We start from the raw sequence: 16974 nt of genomic DNA, 5'->3' as shown, positions 1-16974 counted from the left end.
CGACCCAGGGAAAGTCTTTCCTTATGTAATAAGCAAGCTCACGCTTGCGGAAATTTTCATCGGAAACCTATTCTACAGCATTAATGGACCTTCAAACATGTCCTGAATGTTTTCGTTCATGGATGACGCCGCCTTTTTATGCACATCGGGGTCGTTATTCAGCGCATAGATAAAAGCCTCCCTCTCAGCGACAACTTCAGGATCATCGGAGTGCAAACGTAGCTTGAAGTCTGTCGATGCCTTATTTGTGAATTCTTGCCACGTTGCCTTTCGAACTTCTCCATATCGTGACAGGAGCGGGCCGGCCTCTTCTTCGAGGATCAGAATTCTCAAAAGGCAATTCCCAAGTGCTGCAGAGTCTAGGAATCCAGTTGTCAGACCAAGTCCGCCAATTGGGTTGTTGGACTTTAGAAGACGAATAAAGTCAGCTTATTCTAAGCAGCGCGATATTGAACATGACTTACATGCGCAGCATCACCACAGAGAACAATTCTCTCATTATGGAATGTCTTGGCACACCTTTGATGGGCCCAATACGGATTGGCATTCACCAGATCGTACTCCAAGGGTCTAGGTCCTGGAAGTAGACGCTCGTACTTCTCATGGAGTTGCTTGATGATGTCTGAATCCACGATGTCGGCCGGGACGCCAAATGCAACTCGCCATGGTTCGTCTCCTGGGCCAGTTCTAGCGATGACTGCCCAGTCTTCCTCGTCGACAATCATGTTCGCGGTCGCAAACCCATACTTCTCGAAATTGTAGTTGACGTTTGATGCAACAAACCGGAAATCAGTCCAAGTGAATCCTTCAAAGGGAATACACAACGATCGCCTGACGGCACTGCTCGCACCATCGCAACCTATCAAATAATCACAGGTGAAGGCAACCTCTCCAGAAGGTCCAACTGCAAGTACTTCAACAGGTTTGCTATTGTTGGTCTGGTTGGCCCCGACAAAGCGATGCTTCCAAAGGATTCGAAAGGACTGCTGCTTCTGGCAGTGTTCGAGGATAATCTTTGCTACCAGATGTTGACCAAGGTGAATTCCTGCATAGTTGTATTTCACAGTCCCTTTGGGAACTTGAGACATCTTGAGGCTTCCCAGAACCTCGCCGCCTCTTGCATATGATTGGCGGAACTGAATGCCTTCGTAGTTTATGTGTCCTGCCTTGACGAGGTCATCGACAATCCCCACCTTCGCCATCTCGTCTAATACAATGGGCATGTAACTATCAGACTCAGTTAGAAGAGCTATCAAGACTTCTGTTTGGTTATCCCTGACGTTGTGGCCCTGGGGCTTTGCAAGATACCAGACTCAGCTTCTAGTATCAGCACATCAACCCCTTGGCGTGCAAGCTTGAGTGAAAGGAACAGGCCAACAGGGCCTGCGCCGACAACGATGACTTTCGCAGACTGATGCATAATGGAAAATACCGGAGTGATAGCGTAATGAGTAGTATGTCTTGTGGAATTTGAGGTGAGACTGATGAGTAGATGGTACTAATCCAGCTAAGGTTATCCCTAGTATTGCTAAAAAGACAACTTCTTTGGGTCAACTTGGAGTCGAATTAACCCCACTGTTGTAACTCGGGTTCACCAGAGTCTACGATTCCCCCGTAATCAAACACCCCTCCCTCTGATCAAAAATAGACGCCCTTAACCTGCTAGTCAATTGTGGGGGACTGTAATGCTGTGGGGTAAACTTAAGTGGTCATTATGAACACAGTAATATTGGATTTGACTCCCCTTGATAGAAGAGCAGCCGTCCTCAACGTCTAATGACTAACAAAATGCGGGGGAGTGTAGTGATGTAGGGTGAATCCAGGTGGTCATTGTCAGCTTGGTGGCATTGTATGTTACTTACCCCATGAACCCCACATTCTTGACTTGCAGAGAAGGTGGAGGGATTCGTGAGAAAGTCTTGACTAACGAAATCGCTTCGTTGTGTCATCAGCATAATTAGAATCAGAACGGTTTAATGTTGTCGCAACGCCACACGTGGCGCTGCCCACTTATTGCCGTACGAGACCGCTTACTACAAGACGACTGCCCGCTTCGTACGGTATTTAGATACGACCCCTTACGGGTCCCATACTTAGAAGAATCAAGCCACTTTCTACTGTATATGTCTTCCACTTGGATCCTCGCTTTGTAACAAATGTCTTTAGGCCTCACGATCGCCAAGAAAACGACCTGTATCACAACTAGGACATTGTACTCGTTTCGGTCGGTTACACAAGAACCATGTCGAAATACTCGGTTGAAGACGAAGAACTGAGAGGCTTAAGTGGCAAAGTGATACTTATCACGGGAGCAGCTACAGGCATTGGCCGCTCTACCGCTAAGCTCGCGCACCGTATGTCTGCCTTTGATGGTGTGGAATTTATCTACAGTAGGCTGACTCCTCTAGAAAACGGAGCGAAAGTAGCTTTCTGTGATGTTAACGAGGCCAAGGGCCGAGATTTGGAACGAGAGCTGAAAACGTGCGTCCAATGCCATATTTGTACATGGTATCATGGATAAGACTCTAATCACTTCCTATCAACAGAAACATTCTCTTCAACAAGTGTGACGTTAGCAATTGGGGTGATGTTGCCTCCTTTTTTGAGGAAACATATAGCACTTTGGGTCCGATCGATGCTGTCATATCTAACGCAGCCATCAACAAGCACGAGTCCACTGCGCCAACGTCGACACTGACAGCTCCAGATCTCTCGGTTCTGAACGTTAATTTAATCGGGACATGGTATGTAGCCACATGTGCTATTCACTTCTTCAACAAGCACCCAGATAAAGCATCACAGCTTGTCTTGATGGGCTCTGTAGCCAGCTACATCGATACACCGCCATTATATACGTACTGCGCCAGTAAGAGTGGGGTTTTAGGCCTGATGCGGGGGCTGAGAACTCAGCTCCTAAAGCACAACATCAGCGTCAACATGATTGCTCCCTGGTTCACAAGTGAGATCCCTCTACTTAAGCCCTTTTTCCCAAAGCTGCTGGTAACCCTTGCCTCAAGTCACTGCCATGGTACCGGAGGACATCAAGAGATTGTGGGGCGATTTACCAGCGAATACGCCTGAAGATGTCGCCAAGGCCTCCTTGGTGCCGGTGATTCGACCTAAGATTAATGGGAAGTCGTTCATTGTTCATGGCAAAGAGTTCACCGATGTGGAAGATAAGCTGGACCAGACACAGCATTTATGGATGGGATCTGAGCTTGACGAGGCCATGCGTGAAGGTCAGCGCAGGCTGATTCCCTAGTTTCTTATTTGTGTCAGTTTTGATTTTTCTAAGAAATAGTGATTCATTCAACTTGGTACCTAATGTGAGGTTCGCTTTGCTCGCATGCTCGCATCCCTTATGCTCCACGAGACCTCCGTTATAAGCTTACTGTAACATACCTGTTTCCCGGAGTTTCGCTTCATATTAAATCATGACAGTTAACTACTTATTACTAAAGATTACCATACTACTAAATCGAGGTATGTTGCTATTCTGCGCCAACTCTCTACTCGGATTCTCCTATACAGACGGAGCTAGATTGATATTGAGTATGAATTATGTCTCGAAAATCGCTTGCCGCGGTTCCTGAATACGAAAACGCATTGTAGGCTCTGGTAGTGATTCTGGAGGTATCGAAGTAATCGGCGAAAGGATTAGCGCAACAGCGGATGCACTTGAATACTCGGCTCGTGGTCTTCCAACGATGAGAGACCTCTCTAGCTAGCATCTCTCTGTACCCACGAGGTAGTGCTCGCGGGTAACTTAATTTTATATAACCAGATCTCAAAGGAATGACTCGTTTGCTCGATTAGCAAGGTCGATGTGAATAAAAGAGAAATGAAGAGAACAGCGTAGGATTCTCGCCGACTCTTGATTGATATCATGCTACAGGGAGATATCATGGCCCACTTCAGCCTGTCTAGCTAAGAAAGCTGGCATAGGAACCTCAACTTGAGCTATTACATGCAATACGCCATGTCATTGTCCCTATGTGATCAATATGGGTCTCGAACATTACTTACTTGATGCTGTCACAACTTTTACGGCTTCAGTTCATCATTGTCATTACAAAAGTCACGCTAGCGATCGAGCCTTAGTTCAAGAGTCCCCGTTGAAGTTATTTTAGTCTGGTCTGATGAGCCCAGTCTATGGGATAAGAATCATGGGGCCATGGTTCGTATATCTTGAATATTATATTCCTCCTCACGTATGTCAGTCTATGCCTTGGTAAACTGTGCGGCGCGAGTATCTTGGCCTATATAACATACATGATCACATGGGCTTTGTTCATGACTTAGAACCTTGTAAAGTTTTCAGTAGTTCTAGTAACGAAAGCACCCGATAGCTGGAGGTTGCGAGGGAGATACACCTAAACTACTCGACTTCTGCTTGTGAATCAAAACTCAATTCATATGGAGGAAATAATTTTAATTACGTGCTTGCTATGCGATGAGAAAGAAACCTTGTATTGAGGTAGAGCAGAGGCTCCGGCAAGCAGGAAGCCGCTTGTGCTATGTAGAATCTGCCTCTCCCAATTGCGCCTCTGCAACCTTAGTACCTCGCAGCTACTGCATCCGCGCAATCTCTGCGGATGAGAGCCGCGTGCTCCTCACTCCGAGGACTTACCTTGACGTCAAAAGGTGCGGTGTGTTTGGTAATCTGGGGGATCCTCATCGTGTCTATCGGTTTCCCCGGTAGTTGCTCAAAATCAAAACAATACAAGAGTCGTGCAATGGCGATCCAGACATTCATCTCTCCCACTTTCCATCCGACACATACTCGGCGGCCTGAACAAGTATCATTCCCCTGCTAATGTCTCGTGTCGACTGGGGGAAAGCTTACCTGGACCAAATGCCCAATGCCCTTTTAAAGCGTTTTCTTCGTTACCATCGAGAAATCTCTCTGGCCAAAATTCTTCCGGTCGATCGTATTCCTCGGGGCTCAGAGCAATTGCCCAGGCATTCCAAGTGAAGATTGTGCCGGCGGGAAAATGGTAATCTTCATACTTGTCATCCTTGATCAGCATGGTTGGTGCGCCAATCTCTGCAATGTTTGGTCGCCAGCGGAAACCTTCTTTAACCACGGCCGATATATAATTGAGTCTTTCCCTATCCTCCCACACAGGCAAACGTTCTGCATTGGAGCCACAAACTTCATCCAGTTGTGCACGCGCCCGTATCACCCAGTCAGGGTAAGTGGCTGCGCCTGCGATTATTTGGCCAAGGGTGACTCGAGATGTGTCGCTTCCAGCTTCCATTAGTGTACCGAAAACAAAGAGCTTTTGCACCTCCGTCATTGTCTTGACCTCCTCGGTGTTGAGAAAGTCGGTACCGAAGCATTCTCGCTGGGTTCCGTTGGCCATTTGTTCTTCCATCTTGGCTATCTCGCGTTTGTAAACCCTAGAAAAGCACATGTTAGTCACTCGAGTGAATAATGAGAGTTGACGATTGGACACGTACTTCGCGGTCTTGTGAAACACTCTTTCTCCCCGGGGCCGCCACCATTGGAGGACCCTGGGAATCTTCTCGAGTACTGGAAATGCATCAACAATGTTAACGCCTGGTTGTTGATTCTCTAAGAATAGTTCAAGAGTTTCGAACAGTTCAACCACATCTGGGTCATCGAGTGTTGACCGACGGCCGAAGACGACGCTCATTATGACAGAATTGGCATAGCGAGCATTGGCTGACCACCATCTGCTGGGTGTCTGCAGATAATCCCAGCAGAGGTTCTTTGATTCGAGATCTTGGAAAGGTTTGAAGATATCTTGCTGCCTAGAGCTCAAGATTTGGTGCATAATTTTACGCAGCATGCGCCATCTTTCATTGTAAGGCATGAGGACGATACGTGAATCGCCTGACATAATGCCTTGAGTCATGGGAAACGGTGGCCTCGACGAATAAATGGCAGCTCTGCGCTCAAGCAAATCATTGACAACCCGGGAAGAGTTCAAGAAAACCCATGTCGAGCCGCCAAACTTGCAAGTGAACCTATAAACAAGCGAGTCAGCCTTGAAGTAGAAATCATAGCCAAGCCAGCTTAACACGATACACGACTCACATTTCGCCATATTTTTCAGCTAGCTTCTTAGCCCAAGGGCCCTGTTGCAGGGCGGGAATTTGAAATGTGTTGCCGAACACCGGAATGCCAGGGACTTGTGGGGGGAGCTTGAACCCTTTGTCACGCCGAGATGCTCTCAGCAGCCATAGTGCAAGAACAGTAGCTAGTCCTATTAAAGACACAAATAGGGCTTTTTGCGATATCATGCTGAATGGCGTAAATAATTTGCAACTGACTGTAGCTTCAAGACTGCCGACGGTAGGAAAATGAGCTCTGACTATAGAGACTGCCATCTGATCGAAGCAACCTAGAAAAAATCTTTTCGCAATGTCTAACCTCTCGTTCGGAAACGAGTAATAATGCTAATCTGGTACTAACAACTAGAAACTCCTTCTCACAGGAATTACCCACAGACCCCACACGACGTTCCCCGCAATCCGCCGAATCCGTATCCTCACTCCGCACACTCCTAGCCACACTCAATTCAAAGCTCCATTCGAACTTCTAACCAGACTTGAGCGAGCCCCACCCGTCCCCACTCGTTCCCCTCATCGGGGGACTTCTATGTGCGAGCCATGTTGCTCATGTTGAGTGTGATGTAGTTGTCAGTTGAACTTCTGACTAAGGTAAAAGTCAATTGCATTGTCTTTGGTAAAAGGTAGAGTACTCAGTTAGGCACCGTTCGTCGTACCCAATACCTCCGGGTTAGTTAATTACATACCTAACCAACAGATCAAGGGTGCATGACAAGGCCCCACATCCGTATCGCGGGCACATTCAATGCTCTGGCCCGAATGTTGGCTATTAGTTCGAAGAGAAAAAAGGGAACGAGATGCTACCCCAGATATTTCATTAGCTGCAATCCCTTGGGGGTATTTGATGATTCTGTAGAACATCAATACTTTGCACGCAGGCGCCCGGCTCATGACCACGGTCCTCCTTCTCAACATGACACTACACTCCACTTGGTTTGACTGGCTAAGCGTACAACGAGAGATGGATGTCATGCCCGCGATATTGTCCTGCATTTTTGCCAGCGCCATGGCTATCATTGCCACCTTATTCTACAGACTTTTTTTGCATCCTCTCTCCCATTTGCCGGGCCCTCTGCCAGCCAGATTAACAGGTCTCTGGCGCACAACAAAATACATTCAAGGCAACTGGCATGATGACATACTCTCCATCCATAACAAATACGGAAGAGTGGTACGAATTGCACCGAACGAAGTTTCTGTAGTGGACGAGTACGCCATGAAAAACTTGTACGGCCACGGTCACAATGCCACCAAAACGGATTGGTACTCCATTTGGGATCCTCCCAATACAGCACCTCAACTATTCTCGGAATTGGACAAGAAGCACCATAGCTTCCTAAGAAAGCGCCTGGCGAGTGCTTACTCAATGTCTTCAGTCCTCAAATACGAGGTCCATATTCAGGCCTGCCTCGATTTACTAATCCGAAAGCTCGGGAAATACGCCCAAGCTGGCGAAATCGTTGACATGGCTGTATGGACTAATGCGTTTGCATTTGATGTAGTTGGTGAACTCGGCTATGGTTCCCAATTTGGCCATCTTCAGGAGGAAAAGGACGTCGGTGAACTTCGAAAAACCATATTCAATGTTTTCAAGCTTTTGTCATCCGTCGGCCACCTCCCTCGGTGGTTATGGCTTGTTACAAGTCGTGGTGCTCAGATGATTACTGGATTCTTCAATGCAGACCAACCCCTGGTAGCTTTCCGCAATTGGTCCGCGATGAAAGTCCAGAAGCGACTAGACAACCCTGAGATGACCGGACGAGAAGACCTTCTAGCACATTTCTGCAGAATGAAGGATCTCGAAGGGAAACCAGCTTCCTTCCTTGAAATCTTGGTGGAGGCGATGAATTTAGTGTAAGCCTGATCTCCTCGTCATGACGCATAGCTACTAAGAGAAAGTTTAGTGGGGCAGGAGCAGACACAACCTCTATTGGCATGCGAACCTGCCTCTACTACTTGGCAACAAATCCAGAAGTGCTGGCTAAGCTGAGAGAGGAAATTGACAACTTTTATAATATCAATAATTTGAAAACACCCATTTCTTACCTGGAAACCCAAAAGCTGCCCTACCTGCAAGCAGTCATCAAGGAGGCCATTCGACTACTACCGTCCATCGTCTTTCAGCTCCCACGACAAACACCACCTGACTTTAAGGTTAGGGGTATCAAGATCCCAGTGAACACAACGATTGGGATCAGCCCTATAGCTCAAAATCGCGATCAGGAAATATGGGGTTCAGATGCAAACGAGTTCCGCCCGGGCCGATGGCTCGAAAACGAAGACAAGACGAGATACTTTGATCGTAGTACGATGACGTTCGGCGGTAGCGGACCGAGAATGTGTATCGGAAGGAATATTGCGCTGGTAAGTCGGACGGAACCACGAGCCTTGAGGGGAGGTAAAACTGACCAGCTATGCTTTTCTATAGGTTGAGCTGCACAAGTTCGTGGCCCAGTTCGTACGCGTCTTCGAATTTAAGCTTGTCAATACGGATACTCCATGGAGAATCAAGGCGTATTGGTTCGCGTATCAGAGCGAAGTTTTCATGAATATAAGCCGACGGAAGTGAAGTCTTCAGCAGACTGCATTACCAAATGATGCCCGACAATGACAATGGGAGGCGTGGATATTCTGCTTGTCCAACTATATTTTACTAGATAACTACTCCTGGCATACATTACGATATTGTTTCTTGCATTGTTTGTTTAACGCCTGTTTCACCCGTAAAGGTCAGGGCGCCTTCGTCGGCTATCGAGGATAGTATACATTACAATAGTGCCACTGCTCCGTCTATTTCCACGTGCTTTCCAACCCATTTACCTTGACGCTCACTCTCATGCTACTAGGTAGGTCTGTGGTACTCATCACAAAGCGCGACAAAGGCTGAGTCGTAAAGAACGTGTTAGTCGCGCTGTCGATGCCACCGTTAATGAAGACCTCCAGAATTGACCTATCGATCACTCCACTGAGACCCCACGAGTTTTGTTCCGTCGTCAAGCTACTAATGGAGGTTCTTTCTGTGAAAAAGATATTGTCAAAGCCTCGGGCGCCATTGCGGTTGACAAAAAACACGGGATCCCCGCCGAAGAAGTATCCCCCGTTGATGTACTCGCCGGTAGCAGGACTCGAGAACGTAAAGTTCAAAGAAGCAGTTGCCGAGATATCTTTCTCTGGAATGCCTGTCACATTAACCTCCCAGTAAAGTGCGTTGGATTCCACATCGGCATAGTCCACGATCAGTGTTCCGTTACCCATGCTGTTGTTGGAAGCTAGTTCACGACCTAGCACAGGCTCCAAGTTGTACGGGGCCGAGACCAACTTCCATCCCACTCGCTTCGCCTTAGTCAGATAGTTCTGACGCGGAAGACTCATGATGCTTCGCCAGCTTTCCTTGTCAGTCGGAACCGTTTGAGCATATTGCCAATTTGATGCCCATGCGATTGACACCGGGAATTCCTCGGCCGGAAGGCCGTAGAACCATTGCCCAGCATAGTTATCCTTTCCAAAGTCTGCAATTCTCGCAGCCGCGTCAACAGCCTCAAAGTGAGTGCCGTTGAAAGTGCCAGGATGATACTCCGTGATAGAGCCTCCTAGAGGCGCACCTGGGTTTATGCTGATGGCCATAAGCCACATGTCGTCCTGCCTCTTGCCCTCTGCGTCTATGTAAGGCATAGAAATCAGGTTTGGACACTCATACTGCAGACCGAGAAGTCCATGATGAGAGAAGTTGCTAGTTGCTGTCCAATCTTTCAGATTGGGTGACGTGAAGATACCGATGGCGAAGTCATGTGGATAGGCAACCACCATGACCCACGAGTCATTGTAGCGGACGACTTTGGGATCGCGGAATTGCGCACTTGTACTATTGATGACGGGGTTGTTTGCGTATGGGGTGAAGGTGTACCCTCCATCTCTGGAATAAGCGATACCCTGAGTCTCCAGCGTCGGCGATGCCAGAGTCTTGTTACATTAGCCATGGTGGTATCCAAAGCCGGATTGGAGTAAACTCACATAGATTGCAACAACACCGTTGTCCTGGTTTGGGAAGAAGCCAGATGTATTGTTCACATCAACAACAGCACTTCCAGAGTAGATGAAGACATTTTCTTCGGGGGGGAAGAGAGCAATCGGCTGATTTGACCAATGGTACAAGTCTTTGGACGTGGCATGTCCCCAATGCTGGTTGCCTGCAACAGCGCCCGTAGGATTGTACTGGTAATACAGATGCCAAACGCCATCGGCGTCTCGGAACATGCCGTTGGGGTCGTTCATGAAATGTTGAGGGGGAGAAAAGTGCACTTGAGGGCGGTAAGCGCCATTGTAATCGCCAACGATAGGTGTTCCAGTTGGAACATGGACAGGTTGAGAAGAAATGGTTGATTGGCCAAGTGTATGCCGGGTGAACTGGGCGACACCGACAAGGGTCGTCAGGAAGGCGCTTCGAATCGCCATGGTATTATTGTACCAGAAAAGGAGGCATCCGATAATATGACATTTATTATCACCACAGGCAGCTACCAACGCGATATATATACAAAAGCCTAATCGCCGAGAAACCGCTTTCACGAGAGTTGTCTCCACTTAAGGCCACGAGCCAAAATGCTTCTCTCCAAGGAAAGATGCTTTTACCCCACGGAGAACAGGCCACAAGGCATTCCCAGCGTTGTCTTGACTCGCCCTCCCCGCGATTTTAGTCATGGGGAAATGGCGGAGGAAGCTATCCTTGATTCCTTGAAAGACTGGACAAACGTTAGCGTACTGGTCGACATAGCCAAGGTGATATTGGGCACTAAGGGAAAAGAAAAAAGCTGGCAGGGCTTCGTGCGGTTTAGTGAATAAAGTGAGTGGTCATCGGGCCGACGATCGAGGAACGTGTTTGCGATATCCACTTCGGGGGAAATTTCGCCTTGGCTAATGGGCTAAAGGAAAATCAGAGGGCGCACGGAGAAGTCTTCGCTAAAACTTCTTACCTTCTTCTTAGCCAACGTACGAGAGAGGAGCATCCCACCCGGAAGCTAAGATCAAGAGGGATAGACGAGCTCCGCCTTAGAGGTCGCTCCTCAGACCACCTGGAATATGACGAGTCTCACCTTTTCCGGTAATCCGAAGGGACCATAGCACATGGCACAACTGGTTTTCCGGTCTGTGAAAAGGCAGGACAGGGCGATATGCATGTCAATTTAACAATGGATGGTACATGCATTAATCACAGCAGGATTCAGTGTCGGAACACTTCAAGGGCGGTGATGTCTAGGTTAGTCCGCTTCATCCCCAAAGATTGAAGTGCTGTCATGTCTATATGAAAGCGTTGCAGGATGTCTTAGACGTATCTGGTACATGGTGGCTTGCATCTGTATGTTGGATATCTTACTCCGTAGAAGCGTACCTAGATAATACACACTACACTCTCTTTGTCTCGTGTCCACCCCTATTGTGATTCTGATGGCAGCTGCGAACTTCATAAGTTCTTCTCCATAAGTCAAACCCCCCACTTCCTGGCACCCCCCTGTTTCTGGCACCCACAAAAACGATGGGATCACAACCCAACCTCCTCATTACTATTAACTATTGATCCTCAACCACACCCACTACAATACAACTGCCAGCCTCACTAGGGCATTCAGAGTCGCTGGATTCAGCCGTAATAACCTCCTTTTCACCCGCTTCGATTTGAGCCCGATGGATATCCCTGATGTTCGCAAACTTCGTGTTGGGATCGATCTGAACAGTCTTCCTCTTCCTAACTGCAGCGTTGGTAACTTGAGCCCTCAGGTGAGCCAGCTGCTGCTGGGCAGCTGCCAGTTGCCAGGCCTGCTCTGTGAAGCCTTTTTTCACCTTCCTGAACAGCAGCCGTTGAGTGCTGGTATCATTGTCGAGTTGGGTGTATAAGTGCAGTTGACCGCTGAGCTCTGCCAGCTTCCTGGGTGTCGACCAGACCACTGCAGAGGAAGCAGAATCCATGGCTCAACAGGGGTAGTTTGTTGACCATTATGGCATCGCTTTTTGCCCCGACTGGTTGGTTTGGGTGTGGTGGGCTTAGCAGAAGGCTCAGGTAATACCATAGGGTTCATCAGGGGCTTAACCATCGCTACAGGGTGTAGACCAGTCCACTTCCAACCACTTCTGATGTTCGAGACTGATAGACCAGCAAGTCGAGCCTTCTGGTAACAGTCCAGGAAGTTCCTTTTACCTATAATGGTAGAGTCGTTCCATTGAGACAAGTAACCGAGCTCCTTCCGATAGGCTGACTTAACAGGGCTGAAGACAGACTGGTCAAGTGGCTGGAGGACATGAGAGGTGTGGTGGTAAGAACAGTAAATGGATATTGTTAATATAGCAATTCCACATGAAGTCTGTCGTCGTATGACTCCCATGCCCATCCACAATCAACAGTCGAGCCTCGCCCTCAGCCTCGGGCATAGTCTGTGGGATAAACACCTTCTCTAACCATTCAATGGCAGTTAAGTCTGTAGTCCAGCCATTATCTGTGCTGTAAACTCCCACCCATCGTATGGAACCAGATGTAATGGAAACCACTGTTGTTGGACCGTCTTCCCTTGAAAATGATAAGAGGACGAAGTGCCCTACCCAAGGCTGAGATACACTCAATGATAGAGACCCATGCCCTCGACCCAGGTTGTTTCTTGCGAACAGACGTCGTCTCAGCCATGCCCAGCACTAACCCATTAGCTCCCTGACCCTCGAGGATGCCAGTCTCATCCATATTATATCTGTTGGCTGGTTTGATGTCCTTGATCTCAGGGATAGCAAGGAACTTAAACCAGTTCCTAATGACCTCAGTAGATGCCCCATTAACGCGTCTAGAATCGATGGAACGACTTCTCTGAACCTTAATGATAGGGTTCCTTCTCACGAAGGCATAGATCCAGCCTTTTCTAATGGTTTGGTATCCCCAGCAGCAGCCAGAACTCGCTCTGCGAATTCCTTCACCTGTTGGTGCGTTGGTGCGAGGCCCAGCGAAGCCTGAATGCGAACCCATTGTGCCAGCTTACTCTCCTGGTCAGGAGACAGCCTCTGCCAGTCAGCAAAAGCCACTTTCCTAGTCTGACCACCTTGGAGACGTAGTTGGAGGTTGATCGTGGTATCCCATACCCAATGAGGCTCTCTTTGACTCTTGCCGTTTGAGATGTCCTCGAGCCTGACGAAGCTGATCTTCGGTATATTGAGGCATTAGATATAGAAGAAGGTATGTGCAAAAAATGAGCCCATTTGGACTCGAATTGAAAATGTTGTGATAAAAGGAGGTTGGGGGTGGGCATTGCGTTGTGGTGGATTTTCGCGTTTTTGTGGGTGCCAGAAACAGGGGGGTGCCGGGAAGTGGGGGGTTTGACTTAATCTATCCCATCTCCTACCAGACCCAGTAGATTCTTGCAATATCAAATGTGAAGCCTCTTCCTTCTTTGGCACTGCGTAGGTTCTGCGGCACTCAAAGTTCCGGCCAGAAAGGGTCTCCAAGTTTAAAAACTGTCTCTATATTCAAAGATCGTTTGGACGAGGACGTAAACTTACAACATTGAAGTAACAAGGAAAACGCTACGATAAGATCACGACGGTTCAGAGATAGGCAAGGGTTGAGGAACAAGTGGCTGAGATGAGCTTACAAAGGCTATGAGTTATGTTCTCAAGTTCTTCGATGAGATGAAGTTTCAGCTTGTCTTAGATGCTGTGAACTGTGGATCATGCGACCCGAAAGATGCTTGCAAACGTCGAAGGTGAAAGCATTTCTCAGGGATCCCATTTGGACTGATAGTTAGAAACATCGAGCTCGCATAATTCTGCTAAGAACCTAGCTTAGGTTTGCTCGACACCATAGTCTAGAATCACCTTATCGTCTAGTTATTCCTTGCGGTCAAACCCTAACGCTATATTCTGGGCATGCATCTCTTTACGCAGGCACTGATTATGTACAGAAGATGCGTCGAGTGCGATTATTAGCTAAAGAAACCACGAACCTAGAGAAGTAGATGGGCCTATGTACGGTATCTCAAATGCCGACATAAACCGAACTAAGTTTGCAGCATACAGGTATCGTCGAGATTGTAGACTGGGTTAGCACTACCTCATGTCGCTATTGAGAAATGGCCGCGGCGTTCGAGAAGCATATTATCTCAGATATCAATTCTTTTTCTTTCGATTGATTTGATCAAACGATGTATCAGTAAACATCACTGCCGAATATTTAACCCATTGACTACCACCAATCTGGCCTCTCAAGTCGATTCACTCAAACACTGTGGTCAGCGGTCCCAAACCCCCGAAGCCCGCTATAGTATGAAACTTAGTCTGAAAGCACCTGAGATAGACACTAAAGACTTGATCAAAAGTCTGCTGAGAAACGTCTATCGTTCTAAGTTCTTTGTTCAAAGAGACAACGTTAGAGGCCCCGTCGGGGGCTGCGAGAGGACTAATGTCGCACCTCAACGTAACCTATGGATCTTGTGATCACAGTGTTCAAGATCTAAAATTGCATCGTTAGACCGATCAGGCCTACAAACGCGCGAATGGTAAGGAACTGCCTTATATCAAGACCGGTGTCTGCAATGTTCTTGACGTTGGTTTGCATGGGCAGAAGGTTCAGTATACGTAACGCAACGCTTGTTGCCCATATAACTGTACGAAAACAAGCATCCAAGACTGTGAATTCACACCGGAAAGAGCCATATATTGCAGTTCTAGGATTTCAATAGACCCAAGATAGTCTCAAGAGCTATATGCAACCTGCAAAAAAGGGAACCATCATCACAGATATGACGGGAGTTTATACACCAACGATGCTAGTAGGTAGAAGAGACATAACTAATCTGGTCGCGATTTTCTAGTAAACAGCTTAATAAACTGTCGCAACGCCACACGTGGCGCTGCCTAATTACTGCCGTACGAGGCCGCTTACTACGAGACGACTGCCCGCTTCGTACGGTATTTAGATACGACCCCTTGAGGGTCCCTCACTTAGAAGAATCAAGCCACTTTCTACTGTACATGTCTTCCACTTGGATCCTCGCTTTGTAATATAAACTAAAACCAAGCAAGGTAGTATAGTATTGCAACAAGAATGGCTTCACAGATAAAGCCCACCACTGATGACGTGTTTGTGGGCTTCGAGAAGAAGAGACGATGAGATACGATCGGAAATGCAAATTTTGCATCATAAAAAACGAAAGTGACGAGCGCCGCAACGCCTAAAACTACAAATAGCAAGGTTCACCACGACGCCAATGAAAACAAGCATCCAGCCCAACTGAGTAGCAACACAAACAACGTGATCTCAGAGATGACAAGCCCCATATCAATCTGCCACGAGTTCCGGCACACAGCAATAGGCATATGAAGTGAGTGGAAAGTAACTTGAACTAACCCATCTAGAACGAAGAAAATAGATCAGTCTATATACTGGACGGATGGCAGATTCACGTAAACAAGCACATGGCAGAATGCCTGACGAATGCTGATACGACTCCTGTTCCGTGACATAATTGAGTACAGCCGTTCAATTCTACTGAAAAGGGAAGAATCGAGTGTGATTAGCCCTAAACTGAGAAAGAAAAACGGCAAAGGGATGCCCGTCACGAGAATCGGTAGATTGAAACCAATCGATCGATCTCCATTCAGCATAAGTAACATCAAGGGCACCAACAAAAGGCGCAAGGATATTACTGACGGCGTTGGGATGCCAACTAAGTCAAGGGATTTCGAGCATTTTTCAATTTTCGTAGTGCCGGCAAGAATAACTTAAACCAGAACATCGAGGCTCCCAACGCCGAACCCCTGGGAATGAAATTCGGCTAGCAGCGAAAGCCAGGGGCGGGGGATTAGAAGTCCTTATGTCCAAATTAGTACTTGAGTGGAAGTGTAAGGAGGGGGCTGACTACTTATACAAGGGAGGTATGTCGCAATCCGATGGGGCATGGCGAGTTCATCAGTAGTGAGACAGAGTGCTAGAGTATTCAGCAAAGAGGCGGGTTTATGACGCATAAACAGATAGGATGAAGTGCTGCGATTTAGCCACACACGCCACGTAACCTCCCTTTCCAATCAATCAAACTCGGTTCGGCTTCATCTCGAGCTAAGCTATCGCACTAATTTCGTCTAAATCGAGTGAAGAAGAAAGCAAACCCGATTCACGAGAAAAGTCCCATCAGGAAGATTGGCCATTGGTTGATAATGACCACGATGGTCCCCCTTACGGCCAAGCCATATTGAACTCCAACGGAGCCATCCGACACAGTCTTGATGAATACAGCCGATGGCATCCTGAGTATGAAATGCAGTGATTTTGAGAGAAATGATAAATGATTGACAATGTCCATGCACTCAGCTAGGTTATTCCTTGCTCTCTGCGAATAACACAAGACAGAGACACTGAGTTCCAGACTTCTCTCGGAACTCGAAACGATTGAGTCTTGCCTATCTTCCTACAGTCATTATAGCAGAACGAGCCCGGAATACCATGGACTGCTCCCTTGAAATCACCAGCAGCATCTGGCTCGGCACAGTCATCGGCCTGACGATACTTAATGCCGGAAAGGTGATAGAACAAACCCTGCAAATTTACTCAAAAATAAGGTCCTTTACCAGTCTGTACAGTTGGATGTAAGTCATTATTTCCTTTTCAGCAATATGCATATCCATTTTTCACATAATAACATACTTATTCAAGGATTGTGGGCTTGCTCCTTGCCAACATTTCACAAGCTGTTATTGACTGGCTCTATATCCGTGGAGACGTTGCCGGAAGGTAAGAAGATGATGATTGCCCACCCTACCTATCAGGAGCCTGTTTAACGTGATAGTCTTGGCTTTTCGGGCGCAGGGACAGTCTTGTGGATAATCCAGACGCAATGTGCACCTCAAATT

General features: G+C 47.5%; 4 protein-coding genes across 4 annotated transcripts; 1 reads left to right on the top strand and 3 right to left on the bottom strand.

Moving 5' to 3' along the window:
- Nucleotides 1-72: 72 nt before the first annotated feature.
- Nucleotides 73-1202, bottom strand: HER10_EVM0009933 (uncharacterized protein; the record flags this gene model as incomplete). Its single annotated transcript, XM_035479404.1, has 2 exons — nt 73-405; nt 465-1202. 2 exons carry the CDS (start codon nt 1200-1202, stop codon nt 73-75), a joined length of 1071 nt encoding a protein of 356 aa, XP_035337584.1.
- A 3353-nt stretch (nt 1203-4555) lies between these two features.
- HER10_EVM0005119 (uncharacterized protein) lies at nt 4556-6357 on the bottom strand (the record flags this gene model as incomplete). Its single annotated transcript, XM_035474743.1, has 4 exons — nt 4556-4791; nt 4847-5403; nt 5464-5994; nt 6065-6357. 4 exons carry the CDS (start codon nt 6355-6357, stop codon nt 4556-4558), a joined length of 1617 nt encoding a protein of 538 aa, XP_035337182.1.
- A 748-nt stretch (nt 6358-7105) lies between these two features.
- On the top strand, nt 7106-7957 carry HER10_EVM0004325 (uncharacterized protein; the record flags this gene model as incomplete). Its single annotated transcript, XM_035473974.1, has 2 exons — nt 7106-7337; nt 7392-7957. The coding sequence occupies 2 exons, from the start codon at nt 7106-7108 to the stop codon at nt 7955-7957; spliced, it is 798 nt and encodes a 265-aa protein (XP_035337116.1).
- A 932-nt stretch (nt 7958-8889) lies between these two features.
- Nucleotides 8890-10551, bottom strand: HER10_EVM0011169 (beta-fructofuranosidase; the record flags this gene model as incomplete). Its single annotated transcript, XM_035480607.1, has 2 exons — nt 8890-10059; nt 10111-10551. The coding sequence occupies 2 exons, from the start codon at nt 10549-10551 to the stop codon at nt 8890-8892; spliced, it is 1611 nt and encodes a 536-aa protein (XP_035337689.1).
- Between the last annotated feature and the right edge of the window lie 6423 nt (nt 10552-16974).

This window comes from Colletotrichum scovillei, assembly GCF_011075155.1.
Source record: "Colletotrichum scovillei strain TJNH1 chromosome Unknown Contig00002, whole genome shotgun sequence".
Classification (NCBI taxonomy): Eukaryota; Fungi; Ascomycota; class Sordariomycetes; order Glomerellales; family Glomerellaceae; genus Colletotrichum; species Colletotrichum scovillei.
Note: the sequence above shows the minus strand (reverse complement) of the source record. Positions and strands in the feature narration are given on the sequence as shown.